Source organism: Equus caballus, chromosome 18 (assembly GCF_041296265.1).
Source record: "Equus caballus isolate H_3958 breed thoroughbred chromosome 18, TB-T2T, whole genome shotgun sequence".
Taxonomy (NCBI): Eukaryota; Metazoa; Chordata; class Mammalia; order Perissodactyla; family Equidae; genus Equus; species Equus caballus.
Genome location: NC_091701.1, coordinates 51772112 through 51795596, shown reverse-complemented (window position 1 = coordinate 51795596; position 23485 = coordinate 51772112). Strand labels below are relative to the sequence as shown.

Sequence of the window (23485 nt, the reverse complement as noted above, 5' to 3'; positions counted from 1 at the left end):
TCTAAGCCAGATTTGAATCCTTATTTGATCCCTTTTTGCTGTGTGACTTTAGGTGTTTACGTTACTTTTGGAGGCTGTTTCCTCGTCTGGGATAACGACATCTAGCACATAGGGATGTTACAAAGATTGAATGAGGTAATATGTAAATGGTGCCTGATACATGGAGAACCGAATAAAGCTTAGTTCCTTGTCCCCTCTTTTTCTTCTAAGATGAGATGAGGACTTTTCTTTCCTGAATAGGATCTGAGTCCCTTGTCTTCCCCAGGTAGCTGTGCTGGACCTATAAAGTGACTAAGATGTTAATTTGTGTTTATGATTATGTACATGTAATCAGTTAATTATTCACATTCTTGAGACATACATGTGAAGATCTTTACAAATCTCCACTTTCAGAAATACCACCAAAGAGGTAATATCTCTCAAGTCTGTAGTTTCTGAGAAGAGGTATAGCCGTGGTCTAAGACTGTGGAAGATATGTACAGAGTTTTTTTTGAACCTTTAATTACTCAGTCTGGACCAGAGAAGAAATAATAGTCCAACCATAGGCTCCGAAATACCTAGAGACAGACCTGAAAGAGAGTATAATTCATTCTTTATGCATGTAACATTTTTTTTGCTGAAGAAGATTAGCCCTGAGCTAACATCTGTGCCAGTCTTCCTCCACTTTATATGTGAGTCACTTCCACAGCATGGCTGACAAGTGGTGTAGGTCCGTGCCTGGGATCTGAACCTGTGAACCTGTGCTGCCAAAGTGGAACACACCAAACCCAACCACTACACCACGGGGCCACCCATGTGTAACTTTTCCTTAATCATCATCTTCCTGTTCTGTCCAGCTCTCTTACTTAGTACTGCTGAAATTCCTGAAGCATCATTCACTGAAACCAGTGCCATGGCCAGTATTGGGTTTCTCAAACTGTGCTATATTGCTTACTTACCAAGTCACTGTTATGTCTCAGGCACTGTTCTAAGTGTTTTATACAAATCATCGTATTTAATCCTCAGAACAACTCTATAAGATAGGTACCATTAGTATTCTCTTTTTATAAATGAGGAAATTAAACCCCAGAAAGATCGAGTAACTTTCTAAAAATTATACAGTAAATGGAGGAGACTATATATTTTAAGTGAATTGCCTTTTTCACTTAATATTGTTTGGCGCTACAGGGATGTTAGGACATATAGAATCATCTCATTATTTTTCTGCAGCCTTTTAAAAAACTTTTTTTATTATGGAAAATTTTAAACATATATAAATTTAGAGAAAACAGTATAATGAATTGCCATAAACCCATCACTCAACTTCACCATTGTGGCTAATCTTACTTCATCTGTATTTCAGCTGCATTAGATTATTTTGAAGCAATTCCCAGACATCGTATCACTGCATCTATAAATACATCAGTATGTATCTCTAAAAGATGATGACTGAAAAGCCAACCAAACAAACCACAATGTGATTATCACACCTAAAGATATTCCTTCATATCATAGATTTCCATTTAGTGTTGAAATTTCCCTGATTGTTTTGTATTTTTTTGTTGCTTTATTAAAATCAGGATCCAAGCCAGATTCATACATTACATGTGGTAGAGCTGTCTCTTAAATCTTTTAATATTTTCCCCTCCCTACCAGGATAAAGGTCCTCCTTTCTCTATGGCAAAAATCTTGGTATGTAATCAAGGCTTACCAACATTTAAGCATTGCATCCCCCTAGGAGCTGCACCTTGACTGTCAAAGATATGATTTGCCCAGGCTTAATAAGTATATATACTCCTTGTATGTTCCCATGGTTACTTAGACCAAGAGATTGAAGTATTTAAGAACAATGCAAATTAATCATTCAACTTAATCTTCCCTGGGAAGCATTCTAGTTCCAGTTATTGAGTACTTTGGGGTCATTTTATTTCCAAGGTTTTTGGCCATTTTGAGGGGGAAATTGTTTTGGTAGGCCTAGTTTATTATGGTAGCTTCACTTGATTTCAGTGATTAACAAGGGTGTTGTACCCCCTCACTTTGTTAGGAATTGCATTATTTAGTAGCTGATAGTAGGATTTGCCAGAATGGACAGTAAAAATACTTATGTTAAGGCAAAAAGAGAAATAAGCACACAGTGTTTCATGGAAGAAGTCTGAATGAGAAAAGCAAACTTCTGGAGAATTTTCTTTGCAAAATTAAATAGAAGGTTTTGTTTCTAGTGTATGTGAAATATGCAGCTGAAAGTGGTAATTAAAATTCGATGCCTAAAACTACCTTTCCTAATGCATGCGCAGTTGATTTTAGTAAATATCAAACATTTTGTATCACTAATTAAAATCTGTTTTAAAAAATTAATGTCGCTCAATAAAGTTAAAATTAATGTGGCTATATGTGCTAAAAATTATTTTTTCTCATTAAAATATTATTATGATAGATGAATTCCACATGGCGCTGTTGTAACAGGGTTTGTGTGTCCGGGTTATTGTGGTCTTTCCTCATTATGCAGAGCGCTTGTGTAGTGAAAGGGCAGGCATTCCTGACTAAATTTGGCTTCCATTAGGAGTAAGAGCAGTCATAGTGAAGGACAGCAAGAAGATTAGCTTCATATGCCCAGCTCTTGCGTTGGTCATGTCTTCTTTCATTGTTCATGTAATTAATTTTTCTATATAGGAAATGCTATGTGTTATCTATAGTTATGAAACTTCATGACATTCTCATTTGAGAGTTACTGAAATTGAAAGGACGTTAAGATCTGAAAATGTCTGTTCATCTCAGTTGGCACAACATCATGGAGGAACAGTTTGTTTTGACTCATATTACAGCCACATATTGGATAAGCAGAGATGAAGCTGCCTAGACCAGTCAGGACCGACACCCCTGGTAAATCCAAGAACGATAGAAGCCAACCCCAAGGAAATCTTGGTTTGGAGAAAGATGAAGAGTTAGAACAATAACTCCTGCACATTTGGACAAAAGCAGAAAAATTTGATAAGCAAGAAGGGAAACAAACATCCCATGCTTTTCTGTGTCTCTAAGCATTTTAGAACAACTATTTCAATATGCATTCGCTTTACAGTTTCCAAGTATTTTGGTGTTCAAGATCTAATTTTTTTCCCTTACAACAAGACTCTATCTTTCTGTAACCTCCTGTTAGAGAAGAGGCTCAGAGAAGCTAAGGAAAGCTAAGGCTAAGTTAAGGCTCGGGAAATCTCAACTAGTTAATGGCACAGGGGGTTAGAACCCGTTTTCTGACCCTGGTTTCGGTGTCCATTTCACCATCATCTCTGAGCTATGTTTGAGGGCAGGACCTACGTTTTTTTGATCTCTGTATCTCTAGTACCAGGCAAAGTGCCCAGCACACAGTTGGTGCTTAATAACTATTTTTAAATGAAAGCAAAATAACCTGAAAGATTTGATTTCAGCAGATTTTTGGCTTAAAAAGTAGTGCTTCTTTGACAGATAAAAACTAGACAATTGATGGTGAACATGATATGGTCTGTACAAAAACTGATATATAATAAGGTACTCCTAAAATTTACACAATTTTATAAGCCAATATGACATCAATAAAATAATTTAAAAAAAAGTAGTGCTTCTAGATACATTACCTTGGTCTTGGTGTGCATACTTAACAAGAAAATTCTTGATCTTGATGTACTATATAATTTTTAAAAAGTAACCAGCTTTTTAGTCATAGCAAATCAGAATTTTTCCTTTATAATCTCTGGAAAATCTTTTAGAGATACAAAACATCAAAGGATCTGTTTTTGAACTTAAACCATTTAAACAGGTAATTCATATCATTCAAACTATTTGGGTTTTTTACTTATTAGTGTCATTGAAGTTTAAGTTAACTTTTTTTCCCCTTACTCAATGGAAATTTAGGGTTGCAGGTAAACTCTTTGTAAAGTCTACTTTATAGTTAACCTGTGATATAGGTTGCATGCATTCTAAAGGTCACGTAAGGTTAAATTTGGTAAATTGCAAAGGAATTACTACTATCCAGTTTACTCCAGTCAAGTGAGGCCTTGGAATGTTCATCTCTTGGCTGGATAGGCAAAATGTTTCTAAACAACGTGATCTCATTGGGAGCTAGAGGTGGTTCAGTGTAAGTACAATATATATCTGTATATGAAACCCTACATCTTTTATGGGTAATAATTTTAATTAAATGTATAAAGAGTCTGATCTTTCATTAGGATCCATTTTATTTCTTGAGCTTCAAAATGTCAAGGCTTTTTCAAGCACATGTGAACTATACTCAATGTAAATTTAAATAGTTCTGGAAATGTCAAAGCTATGTGCACTTTTACATTCAAATAGTCGAGTTGGGTTTGGAAAAATTTAATCAAGAAAATAGACTGCCCATTTTTGTTCAGCTAGTGTCAGCTATTTCTTGTCTATGTCTTTCACGTGTCCTTGACTTCTTGCCCAAGAGGGATTTACAACTGCCTAAGAGACATCTTTGAAATGGCAAATCGTTAACTCTTAATCATCTTAACATCTTAATCGCTTTTCTTAAAGTTATTTGGAGTATGGATATAGTATTTGGTTAATTTCTTTCAAAGTCATTTTAGGTCACCCTTTGAAATGATAGTAACAAAATGGAAATGATATTATGAAACTACTAAGTTACTTGAGATATTAAATTTTTAGCATCAGTGTTAGCCTGGGAGGCTCAAAACTTTGTTTTAAATGCCTTTTATCATTTTTAATGTAAACACATGTCATTTTACTTAGAAATAGAAGGTCTCAATAAGACCACTTAACCTTTTCTTATTTCTAGCCTTATGTGTTACTGTGGGCCACGTTGACTTTTTTGTGTGTGTCTACAACATTATTATCCAGTCAATTAAAATAAGCATTAAAAGTAATGAAGTTGTTTAAAATAAATGGGTCATTCGTATTTTAAACAATACTTTTGGTTTAAATACATCACCTGTTTTTGAGGTACCTGCTTTTCTTTGTTAATATAATATCTAAAATGTTTTAGCATCTTGACTGACTGTGGGTAGATTCTAGTTTCAGTGCTAAACTCCCTCTTCTGTTCTGTCTGTTCAGGCAACAGGCTCACTGACATTGCCAAGTAATTGTCTCTAATTCAATGAGTTAATTAGTTAACTGTCTCCTGCAGAAGTCAAGTACTGACTCCTTGTGGATGAGAAGACTTGTGTTTTTTTCCTCTGAGCTATACACTTTATCTTTCAGTTAAAATCAAGTTAAAATAGACTAGGAGAGTTGGGGAAAACACTAGCAAAATACCTCGGGGTAAGTGATTCTCTGGCATTATTTATAATCCCAGATACTGGCAGACTCTGTTCCAGTACATGTCAACAAAAGCATTTCTTTCTTGTTTTTCTTGTTGGCTGCTGTGTCCTTGCTGGTTTGTGCTGAGGCCGCTCTATTTCCTAATAGTTTTAAAGGCAAGAATATTGTAAAATCCTGGTAATTCAGTTTATACTGTCAGTGTGTGTATTCTGTGTGTGTAATGGTAGTCTTGGCAATCAAATTCAGGTGTTAGTATTAGATACTAGACACCTGTGTGGCAAGAAGAACTGGACAATTAGTTGCCAAATTTTGTCAGTACTAACTCTGACATGTTTTCATATTTGCTGTCTTTTGAAAATTGACATCTACTAATTAAAGAAAGCAAGCAACACAAACAATTGTGAAGAGAGAGAACAAAGATCACCATAACCCATATCTTGTATTTTCTTATTTTATATTTAGTTCTTCCTTCTTTTAAATTTTTTGTAGGAGTCAGGCCCAGGATTCTTTGACAAAGGATATGAGCATTTTTGTGGTTTTTTATATATGTGCATATGTACATATATATATTGCTAAATCACTTTTCAAAAGGACTGAATTTGAAAAACCAGGATATCCAGAATGATGTAAATAATATGTTATCATTTGTGTAAAAAAGAGAAATAGATAAGCCATTATTTTTTTCTTTTCACTTCCACTGCCTTGGTTCAGGTCTCAGCCTCTTTCACCTGGGTCTTTGCGGTAGCCGCTGCTTAGTCTCCCTGCACCCAGTCAGTTTCTCTGTTCTCTAATCCATCTTTCACGGTGCCACCAGAGAGACTAGAGGTCAGATCATGCCTCTCTCTTCCCCTAAAATTTTTAGTGGTATCCCATGGGCCACAGAGTAAAGTTCAGACTATTCAGTTTAGCGTTCAAAGTCTTCCACCATCTGGTCTCAAACTGCGTTTTCAGTTTCACCTTCTACATAGCTTTGTATACTCTCTCTTTATTACCACATCTCTCTCCAACCAACCCTCCCACGCCCCTAAAAAGAAAAAAAATTATTTTTAAATTTCTATATTTGTTCACCTTTTTTTTTTTTAAGGCTGAAATACCCTTTTTCTCCATTTGTAGTTGAAATTGAATTTTAGTTTCAAGGCCTATTCTGAAGTTTCTCCTTCCTCCTGCCAACCCCATCTCACCTGTCCTCAGACTGAACCACTCCTTTTTGGTTCCCATGGTACATTTCTCATACTATTGTTTGGCACTCGTATTCTGGTTAGTGGTTGACTTGTCAGTCGGCTTAAATTCTATTTTTAGACTTCCTTGTGGTGATTCCTCTTTCTAATTGCAGTAGTCTCCCTGACATTTTACCTTCCCCACTCCTGCCTGTCCTTGACTGGTGGTTTTCTGATTTTGGTAAACCATGTCCAACTATATCATATGTTGAAGAATGAGGAGGGGAAGAAGCAATTGTCATGAATTGGGAGAGTCCGTTCACTATTAGTATCAATACCATACAGTTTGTTTTTTCTTTGTCCTATGTTTGCATACCTATTGTTTTGAAACATCAAAGATTATTTAGTCATTTTATGGATGTGTGATAGATCTAGAGGCCTGGCAGGAGAATGGAGTTGTTGAACAACTCACAGAAAGTTAGTGGTAGAGCCAGGATTTAGACCCAGGACCCTATCAGGAATGACTTTTCTAGCATGTAGGGAGAACCTGACTTTATTTTGGGGTGATATTTGTTAGGTGCTTTTGGGAGCATCAGCTAGTAAGGGTGATATGGCATTGGCTGTAATAGCCTCTGTGGTGTTTTTCAGAATACGACAAAGGAAACATTTTTGCCTTAATTCTCTCCTTGTTGAAAGAGCTGGTGGCTTGGTTTAGTCAGATTCACAAATGAGGACATGAAATGCTTAATCAGAGAGCAAATCAACAGTCTTTTGATCTGATCCTTCCCATCCCTGTCTTGTTTTCCAGAAGCAACCATTTGTAACTTTTTTTTTTAAAGATTTTATTTTTCCATTTTCTCCCTAAATCCCCCAAGTACATAGTTGTATATTTTAGTTGTGGTCCTTCTAGTTGTGGCATGTGGGATGCCACCTCAGCATGGCCTGATGAGCGGTGCCATGTCCGTGTCCAGGATCCGAACCGGCAAAACCCTGGGCTGCCGAAGCTGGGCACGTGAACTTAACCACTCGGGCACGGGGCCGGCCCCTTTGACTCTTTTAGCTATTTTTTTTGATTTTTCCCTTCATATTTCTATACTGCTATTGCTAGACATTATTGACTTTCTATTACAGTAGTTGAGAACTTAGCTTCCCAATACTACTTTCTGCCCCATTTTTCTCCCTCCATTCCTCTCAGTATATTTATAATTGTTATTAAATTAATATTTAGTATCTACATTATGACTGTAATGTCTATTTTGAGCCATCATGTATTATAATAATATTTCCTATTTTTTACAACAAAAGTACTATTTCATAGAGTTAAAAATGACCCTTTTATTTACTTAGTGATTTGTATACCTATTACCAGTTCATTAATTTAACAAATATTTACTGAGTGCCTACTGTGTGCCAGGCATTATGCTAGGTGTTTGGGCTACACCAGTGCACAAACTAGACAGAGATTCCTTCCTTTGTGACACTTATATTCTAGTTGGGAGATAGACAGTGAACATAATAAAGAAGTAAAATATAGTGTGTTAGAAGGTGATAGGTGCCAAGGGGAAGACAAGCAGAGCAATGTAAGAGGATTGGGAATACAGATACAGGCATGAGTTGTAAAACTAAATAGGATGATAAGACTAGGACTCATTGATGAGGTGACAATCTCATCTATCTCATTTAAATCTTGAGCAAAGATTTAAATTCCTCCCAGCGTTCTTTTCTGTGTAGCCAAATGCCTTGGATACTCCTGCATTCCATTCTCCCCAGTGGCTTTCGTTCTTAGAGCCCTCCATCTGCCCCGAGGATGAGGTGCTCTAGAGCCCGAGGCACATTTATTGTCCTGGGATTTCCTTTGGCCACTTTCCTGGGTTGGATCATCTGTTTCCTGGATCCCACATCTTCCTTTTACTTGGTATTCACGTCCTCTTTTTGATGGGTCAAATTCTCCTATAACTTCCTGAGAAAGGGTACATGAAGGGAGAGAAAAGTATTGAGAACATGGATACCTCAAAGTGCTTTTAACCCACCCTTACAATTGATTGAAAGTTTGGCTCAGTTTAGAATTCTAGGTTGGAAATCATTTCTCTTAGCATTTTCAAGGCCTTACCGCGTTGTCTTCAAGCTGCCAATGTTTCTCTTGAGGAAACATTGATGCCAGTGATTCGTAATTCTCTATATGTGACCTGTTTTTTCTCTCTGAAAACTTTTACGATTTTCTTTTTATTCTGATGTTCTGTAATTTTATGATTATGGGCCAGGCCCTGTTGTGGGTCTTTGTTTTGTTTGTTTTGATTTATTGTGCTTGGCACTTGTGAGCCCTTGTATTCTTCAGTTCTGGGAAATTTTCTGATATTACTACTTTGATAGTTGGCTGAAGTAGCTAAATTGATCAGCTCCAACCCAGAGAGGGGGGCTCTGGTTGTTCATGTTTGGTCATGCCATAGTACATAAAACCGTTAAAATAATGAGGCATTTATTTGATAGGCAGGTATTATTATTATTTTATTTAAAAAAATGATCAACATAAAAGGCAGAATATTTTTGATTCTTTTTTCCAGCTACTGGAACTTAGAATGATTACCTACGACGGAAATTCTTGTTTATATGCTTTTCTCATTCATTTCCCTTTTAAGATTTGGCAGGATATGTTCCTCCCCCCACCCCCCTCCCTGACTCTTGTAGGCAGGAAGCCCCTGGGAGTCTATCTCACTTTCAGGTCATGGTCACTTTGGCTACTCTTTTACCTTTCTTCATCTTTCTCATATTTCTTCTCTTACATATATATAATAATATATATAGTGTAGTATATATACACATCTTACATTATAAGTGATATATATAAAATATATATATTTGAGATAAAAGTCACATAACAAAATTCACCATGTTAACCATCTTAAAGTATACCATTCAGTGTTGTTTAGTATATTTACAATATTGTGCAACCATCACCACTATCTAATTCCAGAACATTTTCATCACCCTGAAAGAGAAATCCCATACATGTTTAGGCAGTTACTCTCCTTTCCCTGCTCCTCCCACCTCCTGGCAACTACTCTTCAACTTTTTATTCCTATGGATTTTCCCATTGTGGACGTTTCATGTAAATGGGGTCATACAATATGTGGCCTTTTGTGTCTGGCCTCTTTACTTAGAATGTTTTCAAGGTCCATCCATATTGTAGCATGTATCAGTACTTTACCAATGTTATTAAATCAGACTCTGGTTGTATATTTTTCACTATCTAGAGAAAAATTCTGCATTTATTATCCTTATTTTGATTTTGATAATGGCCTTTAGTTTACCTTTTCACAAAACATTTGTTGGCTACAAAATGATACTGAATAATTTAATTTTTAAGTATACATTATTTGTTTATTTTTTAGTATGCCAGTACTGAGGTTGATGGAGAACATTACATGACCCCGGAAGACTTTGTCCAGCGCTATCTTGGACTGTATAATGATCCAAATAGCAATCCGAAGATTGTGCAGCTCTTAGCAGGAGTAGCCGATCAAACCAAGGATGGGTAAGAACATTTATACATTTATTAAAAATTAATGTTCTGCAATATCTTATTAAAAAATAAGTCAACTTTCTAAGTTTACCTATGACCATCTGGAATTTTAATATTAGTAAACTGTATCTTTTCTTAGAAGTTTATAAAAACAGTGTTATTTACTGCCATTATCAAATATACTAGTATTTCTTTCTTTAAAAAAAAATTACGTGTGAAAAATTGTATTTTTCTATTGAGTAATCTGAGCAAAATGAATTTCAGATAACTAAGTGTATTTTCAGAACTACTAAGTGTATTTCTTTCATTCATTCATCTGTTCAATAAATATTGAGTACCTACTATGTTTTAGGCACTGTTCTAAGTGATAGAATTACATCAGTGAATAAACTATGCAAAAACACTAAACAAAATTTAAAAGTAAATTATAACATGTTTTGAGGTTACAAGTGCTATGAGGAAAAATAAATCAGGGAAGAATTTAGAGAGTGGCATTTGTTCATTTATCTGTCTACTCATTTATTTGACAAGCATTTATTGAACAACCACCATTTGCCAGGCACGGTTGGACCTTAGAAATAGAAGCATAAATAAAATGAGGTTCCTGTTCTTAAGAAGAAGCTCATGGCCTAGTGAGGAAGAGGTTGGAGGAAACAAAGAGAAAAAAGTAATACTCCGGGAATGAGGTGCTATAATAGAAGTATAGGAAAGGTACAAAGGACACCCAAGAAAGCGTGGTTAACTGCTTTGGGTGGTCAGGACAGCATGATAAAGAGGTGATGCTTGAATGAAATCTGGTAAGACAAATAGGTGCTTGCTGTTGGTTGGACAAGTAGGGAGGAGAATTCCAGGAAAGGGAATAGCTGTGGCATGGAACATCATGGGCTGTGTGTGTGTGTCTGTGTGTGTGTGTTTTGGGGAGTGACGGTGGGGAGGTTGTGTTACGAGTACTTTGGCGTAGCTGTAGTGTTGCTTTGTTGTTGGAGTTGTGGTTGAAGTAGAGCTGGGGACCTTGTGTGCTAGGTTTTGACTGTCTCCTGGAGCCTCCTGACTCTCAGTCTTGAAGGTATTTTTAGCCTGACGTTATATGGGTGTGTGCAGCTACAGAAATAACAAAGTGCATCTTACTAGAGTGTCAGTTTACTCAAATCAAGTGGGAAACCACAACATTTTTATATTAAAATCAAATATGACCATGTTATGGAGCGAACAGAATATTTGTATGAATTATAAAGAAAGTTTTGACTGGTTTTGTGAGTTCCGAGCTATGTCCCCAGGCCTGCAAGGGTCTTGGTTCTTTCTCCTACCTGTAGAGGTGTTTGTGTGAAAAACTTTGAAAAAATGGGCAATGTGGAATCTTTAAAAGTTATTTCATTACCACAAATATGATGAGATTTTAGAAAAATGATAGGTTGGAGTAGGACAAGAGTTGTATGCATTGAAATCCGTTTAGGAGGCTGTGATAAAGTAGAAATGTTGGTATCTAAGTTCTTCTTTGAGTCCAGGGTTAGTATTGTATAAATTTATTTTCCCACAGAATCTAGCACAGTGTGTGAAATTTACTATGACTATTTTGTATCTTGGAAAGATTTTATATAATTTGTCAATGGCAGATGTTGGGGAACTTGTATACATTTTGTGTCTAGTCTCTAAGTGAAATCAGCTGTGATTAGACAGTAAGGCATATGAAAACTAGCTATATTTAATCAGAATTTCTTCTAAATTATTAAAGGTAACATATATATTTAGCTCTTTTAGAAACTATCAGAGGGGCAGTGGGGAGGGAGGAGGGTGAAAGGGGTGATGAGGCAGATGTGTATGGTGATCTATGGTAATTAGCCTTTGGATGATGAACATGAGAAAATCTACAGAGAAATTGAAATATAATGATGTACACCTGAAATTTATATAATGTTATAAACCAGTGTTACCTCAATTAAAAAGGTAAACACATAATTAAAAAAAATAAAATAAAATAATTAAATCCAGACTGACAGAAGTTTGATGTCATTTAATTTCCAAACAATAAATTTGATATTCATTAAAAAAAAAAGAAAAACTATCAGAGTGTTTGTTGTTATTAATTTGATCTGAGACCTGCTTTCAGGGTATCCATATCTTTTCAGATGCTTCCTTTTGTGACCATCTGCTCAGGTCCATCTCAGTAGTGTGTCTTTTTTGAAGCTTTATGTGGTTCTCCCAGACTCAGTTGTCTTGCTAAAGAGTGGTCAAGTGGAATCAAGGGTTTAAGTTGCCAGAGGAGAATAAATCAAAAATGAGTTTTTTAAAAGGTAAATCTTCTATTTCAAATTTTAAAAACTTCTTAAACTTCCCTTTTTTTTCACTCTCTTTGGAATTAGTCAGATTAGGATTGGGTAGGAAATCTGATTCATAGAGTTAGGTCATAAAAATTATAAATGAGTTTATGAGATATAGATTATTTTTAAAAGCAGAGAAAGGTGGAATTTTCTAGAAACACCAGAATTCCTTTTTTTTTTTTTTTTTGAGGAAGATTAGCCCTGAGCTAACATCTGCTGCCAATCCTCCTCTTTTTTCTGAGGAAGACTGGCCCTGAGCTAACATCTGTGCCCATCTTCCTCTACTTTCTATGTGGGACGCCTACCACAGCATGGCTTGCCAAGTGGTGCCATGTCCGTACCCAGGATCCAAACTGGCGAACCCTGGGCCACCAAAGAGGAATGTGCACACTTAATCGCTGTGCCAGTGGGCTGGCCCCAACACTGCAATTCCTAATCTGTTCATAGATGGTCTTCAGAGGTTCCTGAATTTACTGAAATATAACGCAAAATGAATGGATTTGTATCTGAATTTTTCTAGGGAGAAATCCCAGGTTTTCAAAAGGGCCTATGACTTCAAAAAGGGTTAAGTATCAGTGTCAAAGTTTCTTTAATACTTAAAAAAAATTTTTTTTATTGAGGTGACATTCGTTTATAATGTTATATAAATTTCAGGTGTACATCATTATATTTCGACTTCTGTAGATTGTATCGTGTTCACCACCACAAGTGTAGTTGGTATCTGTCACCATACGCATGTGCCCTTTACCCCTTTCAACCTCCCCCTGCCCATTTTCCCTCTGGTCACCACCAATCTGTTCTCTATGTGTTTGTTTGTTTATCTTTCACATATGAGTGAAGTCATACAGTAATTGTCTTTCTCCGTCTGACTTATTTTGCTTAGCATAATACCCTCAGGATCCATCCATGTTGTCACAAATGGCATGGTTTTGTCTTGTTTTTATGGCTTAGTAGTATTCCTTTGTGTGTGTGTGTGTATGTGTATATATATATATCTTCTTTATCCATGTGTATATACATCTTCTTTATCCATTCATCCATTGATGAGTACTTGAGTTGCTTCCAAATCTTGTCTATTGTCAATAATGCTTAAATGAACATAGGGGTGCATGTATCTTTTTGAACTGGTGATTTTTGTGTTCTTTGGATAAATACCCAGAAGTGGAATAGTTGGATCATATAGTAGTTCTATTTTTAGTTTTTTGAGGAATCTACATGCTGTTTTCCATAGCGGCTGCACCAGTTTACATTCCCATCAGCAGTGTACGAGGGTTCCTTTTTCTCCACATCCTCTCCAACACTTGATATTTATTATCTTTTGATAATAGCCATTCTGACAGGTGTGAAATAATATCTTGTTGTAGTTTTGATTTGCATTTCCCTAATAATTAGTGGCATTGAACATCTTTTCCTGTGCCTGTTGGCCATCTGTATATCTTGTTTGAAAAAATGTCTGTTCATATCCTCTGCCCATTTTTTGATCTACTTGTTTGCTTTTGTGTTGAGTGGTATGAGTTCTTTATATATTTTGGATGTTAACCCCTTATCAGATTCATGATTTGCAAATGCTTTCTCCCAATTGGTAGATTGTCTTTTCATTTTGTTGGTGGTTTCCTTTGCTGTGCAGAAGCTTTTTAGTTTGATGTAGTCCCATTTGTTTGTTTGTTCTTTTGTTTCCTTTGCCTGGGGAGACATGATATTCAAAAAGAAACTGCTTAGACTTATGTCAGAGAGTGTACTGCCTGTTTTCTTTTAGGAGTTTTATAGTTTCAGTTCTCACATTCAAGTTTTTAATCCATTTTGAGTTAGTTTTTTGTATAGTGTAAGATAATGGTCTCCTTTCGTTCTTTTGCATGTAGCTGTCCAGTTTTCCCAACACCATTTATTGAAGAGACTTTCCTTTCTTCATTGTATGTTCTTGGCTCTTTTGTCAAAAATTAGCTGTCTGTAAATGTGTAGGTTTATTTCTGGGCTGTCAGTTCTGTTCCATTGATCTGTGTGCCTGTTTTTCTGCCAGAACCATACTGTTTTGATTACTATAGCTTTGTAGTATATTTTGAAATCAGGGCATGTGATACCTCCAACTTTGTTCTATTATCTCAAGATTGCTTTGGCTATTTGTTCCATGTAAGTTTTAGGATTCTGTGTTCTATTTCTGTGAAAAATGTTGCGATTCTGATTGGGATTGTGTTGAATCTATAGTTTGCTTTTAGGTAATATGGACATTTTGACTATGTTAATTCTTCCAATCCATGAGCATGGGATAGCTTTTCATTTGTTTATGTCTTCCTTGATTTCTTTCAACAGTGTCTTATAGTTCTCACTGTACAGGTATTTCATCTCCTTGGTTAAATTCATTCCTAGATATTTTATTCTTTTGCTCTGATTGTAAGTGGGATTGTATTCTTGATTTCTCTTTCTTCTAGTTCGTTGTTAGTGTATAGAAATGTGACTGATTTTTGTATGTTGATTTTGTATCCTGCAACTTTACCATGTTCATTTATTATTTGTAAAAGTTTTTTGGTGGATTCCTTAGGGTTTTCTGTAGATAAAATCATGTCATTGCAAATAGTGACAGTTTCTCTTCTTCCTTTCCAATTTGGATCCCTTTTATTTCTTTTTCTTGCCTAATTGCTTTGGCTAGGACTTCTAATACTATGTTAAGTAAGAGTGGTGAAAATGGCATCCTTTTCAGCTTCCTGTTCTTAGAAGGATAGCCATCAGTTTTTCTCCATTGAGAATGACGTCAGCTGTGGGTTTGTCATATATGGCCTTTATTATGCTGAGGTACTTTCCTTCTACACCCATTTTATTCAGTTTTTTTTTTATCATAAATGGATGCTGTATCTTGTCAAATGTTTTCTCTGCATCTAGTAAGATGATCATGTGATTTTTATTCTTCATTTTGTTGATATGGTGTATCATGTTGATTGATTTGCGGATGTTGAACCATCCCTGCATCCCTGGAATAAACCCCACTTGATCATGGTGTATGATCTTTTTAATGTATTGTTGTATTCGATTGCTAGTATTTTGTTGAGGGTTTTTGCATCGATGTTCGTCAGTGATACTGGCCTCTAATTTTCTTTTTTTGTGTTGTCCTTGTCTAGTTTTGGTATCATTGTACCGTTGGCTTCATAGAATGAGTTAGGAAGCTTCCACTCCTCTTCAATTTTTTAGAAGAGTTTGAGAAGTATAGGTATTAAGTTTTCTTTGAATGTTTGGTAGAATTCACCATGGAAGCTGTCTGGTCCTGGACTTTTATTTTTTGGGAGGTGTTGATTACTGTTTCGATCTCCTTACTGGTGATTGGTCTATTCAAATTCTCTATTTCTTCTGGATTCAGTTCTGGAAGGTTGTATGAGTCTAAGGATTTATCCATTTCTTCTAGATTCTCCAATTTGTTGGCATATAGCTTTTCGTAGTTTTCTCTTATAATCGTTTCTATTTCTGAAGTGTCTGTTGTAATTTCTCTTCTTTTATTTCTGATTTGACTTATTTGTGCCTTCTCTGTTTTTTCTTGGTGAGTCTAGCTAAAGGTTTGTCAATTTCAAAGGAGCAACTCTTAGTTTCATTGATTTTTTTCTGTTGTTTTTTGAGTCTCTATTTCATTTATTTCTGCTCTGATTTTTATTATTTCCTTCCTTCTACTGATTTTGGGCTTTGTTTGTTCTTCTTTTTCCAGTTCTTTTAGGTGCACTGTTAGATTGTTTATTTGAGATTTTTCCTGTTTGTTGAGGTAAGCCTGTATTGCTATAAACTTCCCTCTTAGAACTGCTTTTGCTGTATTCCATAAATTTTGGCATGTTGTATTTTCATTTTAATTTGTCTCCAGGTATTTTTTGATTCATCCATTGAGCCAATTGTTGTTCAGTGGCATTTGTTTAATATCCACATATTTGCAACTTTTCTGATTTTCTTTTTCTTTTTTTTTTTTTGAGATTGGTGCCTGATCTAACATCTGTTGCCAATCTTTTTCTTCTTTTTTCTTCTTCTCCCCAAAGCCCCCTGGTACATAGTTGTATATTCTAGTTGTAGGTCCTTCTGGCTCTGCTATGTGGGATGCTGCCTCCCCATGGCTTGATGAGCGGAGCTAGGTCTGTGCCCAGGATCGGAACCAGCGAAACCCTGGGCCACCAAAGTGGAGCACGTGAACTTAACCACTTGACCATGGGCCAGCCCCTCTGATTTTCTTCCTGTAGTTGATTTCTAGTTTCATACCTTTGTGGTCAGAAAATATGCTTGGTATTATTTCAATCTTACATTTATCGAGACTTATTTTGTAGCCTAATATGTGATCTATCCTGGAGAATGTTCCATGTGCATTTGAAAAGCATGCATATTCTGCAGTTTTTGGATGGAATGTTCTGTATGTATCTACTAAATCCATCTGGTCTCATGTTTCATTTAAGGCCAGTGTTTCCATATTGATCTTCTGTTTGGATGATCTATCCATTGGTATAGGTGGAGTGTTAAAGTCCCCTACTATTATTGTGTTATTGTCTATTTCTCCTTTTATGTCTGTTAATAATTGCTTTATGTATTTAGGTGCTCTTAAGGTGGGTGCATAGATATTTACAAGTGTTATATCGTCTTGTTAGATTGTTCCCTTTATCATTATGGAGTGCCCTTCTTTGTCTCTGGTTACAGTTTTTGTTTTAAAGTCTATTTTGTCTGAGCATTGCTACCCCCGCTTTCTTTTCATTGCTATTTGCATGGAGTATCTTTTTTCCATCCCTTCACTTTCAGTTCGTGAGTGTCTTTAGGTCTGAAATGTCTCTCTTGTATGCAGCATATACATGGGTCTTGTTTTTTTAATCCAATCAGCCGCCCTGCACCTTTTGATTGGAGCACTTAGTCCATTGACATTTAAAGTAGCTATTGATAAGTAGACACTTATTGCCATTTTGTTACTTTTTTTTCTGGGTGTTTTAGTAGTTCTTCTCTGTTCCTTCTCTTGCTCTCTTCCCTGTGGTTTGATGGCTTTCTTTAGTATTATGTTTGGGTTCCTTTCTTAGTTTTTTATGTATTTATTATTGGTTTCTGGTTTGTGATTACCATGAGGTTCATATCTAATAACCTGTGTATATAGCAATCTATATTGATGGTCTCTTTAGTTTGACCTCTTTCTAAAAGCTCTACTCTTTTACTCCCCTCCTCCCACATTTTATTTGTTTGTTTGTTTGAAGATTGGCACCTGTGGTAACATCTGTTGCCAATCTTTTTCTTTTTTTCTTCTTCTCCCCAAAGCCCCCCGGTACATAGTTGTATGTTCTAGTTGTGAGTGCCTCTGGTTGTGCTATATGGGACGCCACCTCAGCATGACCTGATGAGCAGTGCCATGTCCGTATCCAGGATCTGAACCAGTGAAAACCCCGGGCCACCGAAGCAGAGCCTGTGAACCTAACCACTCGGCCATGGGGCTGACCCCCTTATGTTTTTGATATCATGTCTAACCTCTTTTTGTGTGTCTGTCTCTGTTACCCTCTTATCATGGAAATAGACAATTTTCATACTTTGATCTTCATATTATCTTCATAGGTGGTTGGTCTGCTACCTTTACTGTATTTTTTTTTTAAAGATTTTATTTTTTTCCTTTTTCTCCCCAAAGACCCCCGGTACATAGTTGTATATTCTTCGTTGTGGGTCCTTCTAGTTGTGGCATGTGGGACGCTGCCTCAGCGTGGTTTGATGAGCAGTGCCATGTCCGTGCCCAGGATTCGAACCAACGAAACACTGGGCCGCCTGCAGCGGAGCACGCGAACTTAACCACTCGGCCACGGGGCCAGCCCCCCTTTACTGTATTTTTGCCTTTACTAGTGACTTTATTGCTTTTTTGTTTTTTTGATAATTTTCTTATTCCTGTTTGTGGTCTTCTCTTTCTTACTTAAATAAGTCCCTGTAGCCTTTCTTTTAAAACTGGTTTCTTGGTGATAAACTCCTTTAGTTTTTGCTTGTCTAGGAAACTCTTTCTCTCTCCGTCTGTTCTGAATGATAACCTTGCTGGGTAGAGTATCCTTGGCTGTAGGTTTTTTCCTTTCAGCACTTTAAATATATTGTGCCACTTCCTTCTAGCCTGTAAGGTTTCTGCTGAGAAGTCAGCTGATAGCCTTATGGGGTTTGCTTTGTATGCAACTTTTTGCCTTTCTCTTCTGGCTTTTAGGATTCTCTCTTTGTCTTTAATTCTTCACATTTTAATTATGCGTTTTGGTGTGGGCCTCTGGGTTATTTGTTTGGTGCTCTCTTTGCTTCCTGTACCTGGATGTCTGTTTCCTTCCTTAGGTTAGGAAAGTTTTCGGCTATTATTTCTTCAAATAGATTCTCTGCCCCTTTGTCTCTCTTTTCTCCTTTTGGGACACCTATAATATGAATGTTAATGCACTTGATGTTGTCCCAGAGGTCCCTGAGACTGTTCTTGTTCTTTTTCATTCTTTTTTCTTTTATCAGTTCAGCTTCAGTGATCTCTTTTAGTCTTTCGTCTAGCTCACTGATCTGTTCTTCTGTATCATCTAGTCTGCCATTGAGTCCCTCTAGTGAATTTTTCATTTCCTTAGTGTATTCTTCATTTCTGATTGCTTCTTTGGTATATTTTCCAACTCTTTGTTGACATTCTCACTGAGTTCATCCATTCTTCTCCCAAGATCAGTGAGCATCCTAATGACTTTTTGTTTGAACTCTTTGTCAGGTGGATGGTTTATTTCTGTTTTATTTAGTTCTTTTTCTGGGGTTTTGTCCTCTTCCCTTACTTAGAACATATTCCTTTGCCTCCTCATTTTGCCTCTTTCTCTGTGCTTATATCTCTGTATTAGGTGAGTCAACTACGTCTCCTGATCTTGGAGAGGTGGCCTTGTGTAAGAGATGACTTATGAGGCTCAGCAGTGTGCTTCTTTCTCATCACCAGTTCTAAATGTTCCAGGAGTGACCCCTGTGTGGGCTACGTGTGTCCTATTGTGGCAGGGTTGCTCTTGCTACAGGTGCCCAGGGAGTCTAAGCTGTCCCCTGTGGCTGGCTGGTTGTAATGCTCAGCTGCATGTGGCTGCTATGGACCCTTCTGTCACTTCATTGGGCGTGGAGAGTCCCAGCACAGTTGGCTACAAGGTCTAATAGCACATTCCTGTTGCAGTTTTTCTGTTAAGTGAGTAGGCCCCCAGTATAACTGATTGCTATATGCAGGGGCTTACAGTTGTTGTAGGCCTCTAGCCTGCAAGGCTCTTGTCAGCTCTCTCAGGATTGCAGCTGAGTGGGGCTGGCCCCAGGTATGGGAGCACCTAATTGTTTCAGGCTTTGGAAGGTGGGGCTTATCTCCTATGTGGCTGTTTAAGAAGCACAAGTCTGCTGCAGCTGACAAGCCCCACTGCCCACAGGGCCACACACACCATCAACACAGTCCTGCTGCTTGCTCACACCCCAACCCCCTGAAGTGGACCCAGTAGCTGCACTGTAGAGACCCCACACATTCCACCAATGCTCCACACACTCCACCTGCTCATTGTGCATGCCCTGCCCTGCAGAGGTGGACCCACTCATCATGCTAAGGATCCAGGCACCCAGCCTATGCAGGCCCACAAGTTGCCTGAGGGCTTGCTGTTGGGTGGGGCTGGTCCCTAGGGAAGGCTGCCTGTCTTGGCTGAGCTGGATTAAATCAGTGTTCTAGTGGGTGGGGCAGACCCTGGGCTAATAGGCCAGGGGAAAAACTCCAATGGCGTCTGCCAGCGTCTGTTTCAGCATGTCTGTTCTAGGTCACATTATTGGCTGCTAACAGTGTCTCAGTCCCTGGAGAGGTCTCACCTCTCATCAAAGTGCACCCAGAACCTATCAGGTGAGTCTCTTTTCACCAAAGGACTGTTCACCTTTCTTTTGGTGATTTTAGGTTGCTTTCTGAAACAGGTGAATTTATGTGTGGGCCCTTTAAGAACCAGCTTTTTCCCCTTATGTTCAATAGCTTTTCTGGGGGTGTTCCCCGTTGTTGTTAGTAGCCAGCAAAGTTAGATATTATGACACTTGTCTCGTTGTGCTGGGTCCAAAAGATACCTATAGCGGTAATGTTTCCCTCCTCAGGTCCCCAACTCCTCCAGGGTAGGTTCCCAGCTAACCATGAAATACTGTGGCTTATGAGGTGACTTTTTTTTCTCTCCAGAAAGGAATGTCTGCCTCTTCCATCTCAGTAAGGACTGTCCCTTGTTGCAGGGGTTCTTTTTAGCTAGTTTTCAGTTCTTTCTTAGGGGTATTTTTTCCAAGAGTAGCTGTCAATTTGTTGTGTCCATAGGAGGAGGTGAGTTCAGAGTGCACCTATGCCACCATCTCGACACCAACTCCTATACCCATTTTAATGAGAGTGTTTTTTATCATAAATGGATGTTGAATCTTGTCAGATGCTTTCTCTATATCTATTGAGATGATCATGTGATTTTAATTCTTCGTTTTGTTAATGTGGTGTATCACATTGATTGGTTTAACCATCCCTGTGTCCCTGCAATAAAGCCCACTTGATCATGGTGTATGATCTTTTTAATCAATTGTTGTATTCAATTTGCTAATATTTTGTTGAGGATTTTTGTGTCTGTGTTCATCGGTGATATTGGCCTGTAGTTTTCCTTTTTTATGTTGTCCTTGTCTTGTTTTGGTTTTAATGCTTTTAACTCAAGAAAATCAAAGACTTTGATAATATTTAACTTATTCCAATAGTCAATCCTCCATCATTTAACATTTAAGGAAAATGAGCCCCAGAGAGGTTGATTGACTTCCCAATTAAGTCTCTTAATTTTTAGTCCACTTTTCTTCTTGTAATCATTAAAAAAAAAAGATATTCTCTTTTGTCCCTCTGTCTTTTTCGCACTCCTTTACCCAGGGCAGTGATGAAAGGTTAGAATAGTTCAGTTGGTACTTTTTTTTTCCCAGCCCCAAGAGATATTCCTTGGTTCTATTGTAGTCTTTTGGTGTTGAGTCCTATAGGTATATAAGTTTAAATAGCACCACATAATATTGTTTATAATTACCCAAAACCAAATTTGAATTAATAGAACTAATAAAGACACGTTTAAGTGACTTAGTTAAGTTACTTTAAAGCAATAAAAGCAAGTTTAGGAGTGGTCAATACCATGCCCTTTTGTGCTCTGACACTCCTTCTGCCACCATCCCCTGCCCCATGTTTTCTATCATCTAAACTGCCCCCTTTCTCCTCTTCCCCGCTCCCTTTCCTCCAGTAGATAGTAAAACAAGCAGGGGTGTTTTGATACAGGTGCTTGCTGTGGAGAGCCATGTAGAAGCAGCATTGTATAGTATAAATAGCATGATGGGTTGTCTAAAAGTAAAAGCCATTAGCCAAGTATTATTTGTGAGATTGTGGCTTAAACTTTGAAGTTCTGGTTGTATAGTGAAAAGCAAAATGATTTTACGCATTAGATGCAGATCTCAGGGATGATTATTGTGTGATTTAATCTAAAATATTTAGACAGTTGCTTGTTTGAAACTGTAACTTCTAGAACCAAAGTTTCTATATTTAGCTCTAGTCAGAATTTCATCTGGAGGATCTATTTTCCTATAATGTGGAAAACTATAGTTTTCCTCTCTTTCACTTTTTCACAAGTGTTTTCCTTTAATATTATACTTGCATATAGAAAAACCTTCTATGCAGAAATCTTGGTTGTTTTAAAATCTCAAAATTAACATACGAATATTCTGAAATTTTATTCATTTCTATTCAGTTAATTAAAAAGAAACTTTGTAGGGGCTGGCCCAGTGCCGCAGCAGTTCAGTTCGCACGTTCTGCTTCTTGGCGGCCCGGGGTTCGCCGGTTCGGATCCCGGGGGCAGACATGGCACCGCTTGGCATGCCATGCTGTGGTAGGCATGCCGTGTATAAAGTAGAGGAAGATGGCCGTGGATGTTAGCTCAGGGCCAGCCTTCCTTAGCAAAAAGAGGAGGACTGGCAGTAGTTAGCTCAGGGCTAATATTCCTCAAAAAAAAAAAAAAAAAAGAAACTTTGTAGAAAATTTAAAAAACACATCAAATCCATAAAATGCTTTATTTCAAAGTTATAAAATGAATACATGTTCGTTGTAAAAAGTCAAACAGCAGCTGTGGTAAAAAGCAATGGTCCCCTCATCCCCATTAAAAGAAGACAAACTATTTGTTAAAGTATGACCTTGGCACTCGTTTACTCACCCCACAGTTAGTGGCTTGAAGTTAGCATTTGTTCTGCTGAAGCCTTGATCTGGTCCTTCTAGCAATAGGGCAATCCATGACAAGATAAAAAAAAAGCTTTAGAAAACTATTCTGGAACATGTTTGCTTAATGTTAGCAGATAAGCAGACTATTTCTCACTTTCTGAAAAGTATTGCTATGTTATAAAGTGGTATAAAATGTCAGTGGGCTAAAAAACAGATAAGGAGCGTATCAGAGAGAGAAAGTAGCCTATTCGCCCCCACCCCACTTCCTCCCAATGTTTTATTGTAAAAATTTTCAGACATTCATGAAAGTTGAAAGAATTTTACATGAACATCCATTTACCTACCACGTGGATTCTACCATTAACATCTTTCTATATTTCCTTTTTTTATCTCTATCCCTCTATCTTTCCATCAATGCATCTTATTTTTTTACGTTTCAAAGTAAATTTCAGATTTGAAATTGATACATTTTTCCTTAAATACTTTAGCTTGCATATTGTTAACTGGATTTCAATATTTGAGTTTTTTTCTTTGGATGTAAAATTTACACACAGTGAAAAATATAAGTCAAAGATACATTTCCTGAGTTTTGACATATGGCGCACACCTGGGTAACCTCAGATGATGTATATATATATATAAATAATATGTGTATGTATTATATGTAATTATAATATGTACATGTATTATACATATATTTTTAATATATATAATATTTTTTTTCTTTTTGGTAAGGAAGATTGGCCCTGAGCCTGACATCTGTTGACAGTGTTCCTCTTTCTGCTTGAGGAAGATTGACCCTGAGCTAACATCTGTGCCAGTCTTTCTCTATTTTGTATGTGGGACATTGCCACGGCATGGCTTGTTGAGCAGTGTGTAGGTCTGCACCTGGGACCCAAACCCATGAACCCCAGGCTGCCGGAGCAGAATGTGCAAATTTAACCACTACGCCACCAGGCTGGCCCCGACTTATTTTTTTTATTGTATTAAAATATATGTAACTTAAAATTTGCTATTTTAACCATTTTTAAGTGTTCAATTCAGTGGCGTTAAGTACATTCACATTGTCGTGCTA

General features: G+C 37.2%; 1 protein-coding gene across 15 annotated transcripts in view; it reads left to right on the top strand.

The window, feature by feature from the left end:
- SLC25A12 (solute carrier family 25 member 12) overlaps nt 1-23485 on the top strand; it is a 190207-nt gene that overhangs the window by 104096 nt on the left and 62626 nt on the right. For 12 of the 15 annotated variants that reach the window (XM_070241230.1, XM_070241217.1, XM_070241221.1 and 9 more), the window contains one exon: nt 9794-9936. Coding sequence is in view for 6 of the 15 variants with exons in the window: in XM_070241217.1 (XP_070097318.1) it covers nt 9794-9936 (143 nt within the window). In the remaining 9 variants the exon portion in view is untranslated. Of the gene's footprint in view, nt 1-9793; nt 9937-15927; nt 15982-23485 lie in introns of all 15 variants that reach the window. The other 3 variants (XM_070241231.1, XM_070241224.1, XM_070241223.1) reach the window with 1 other exon arrangement.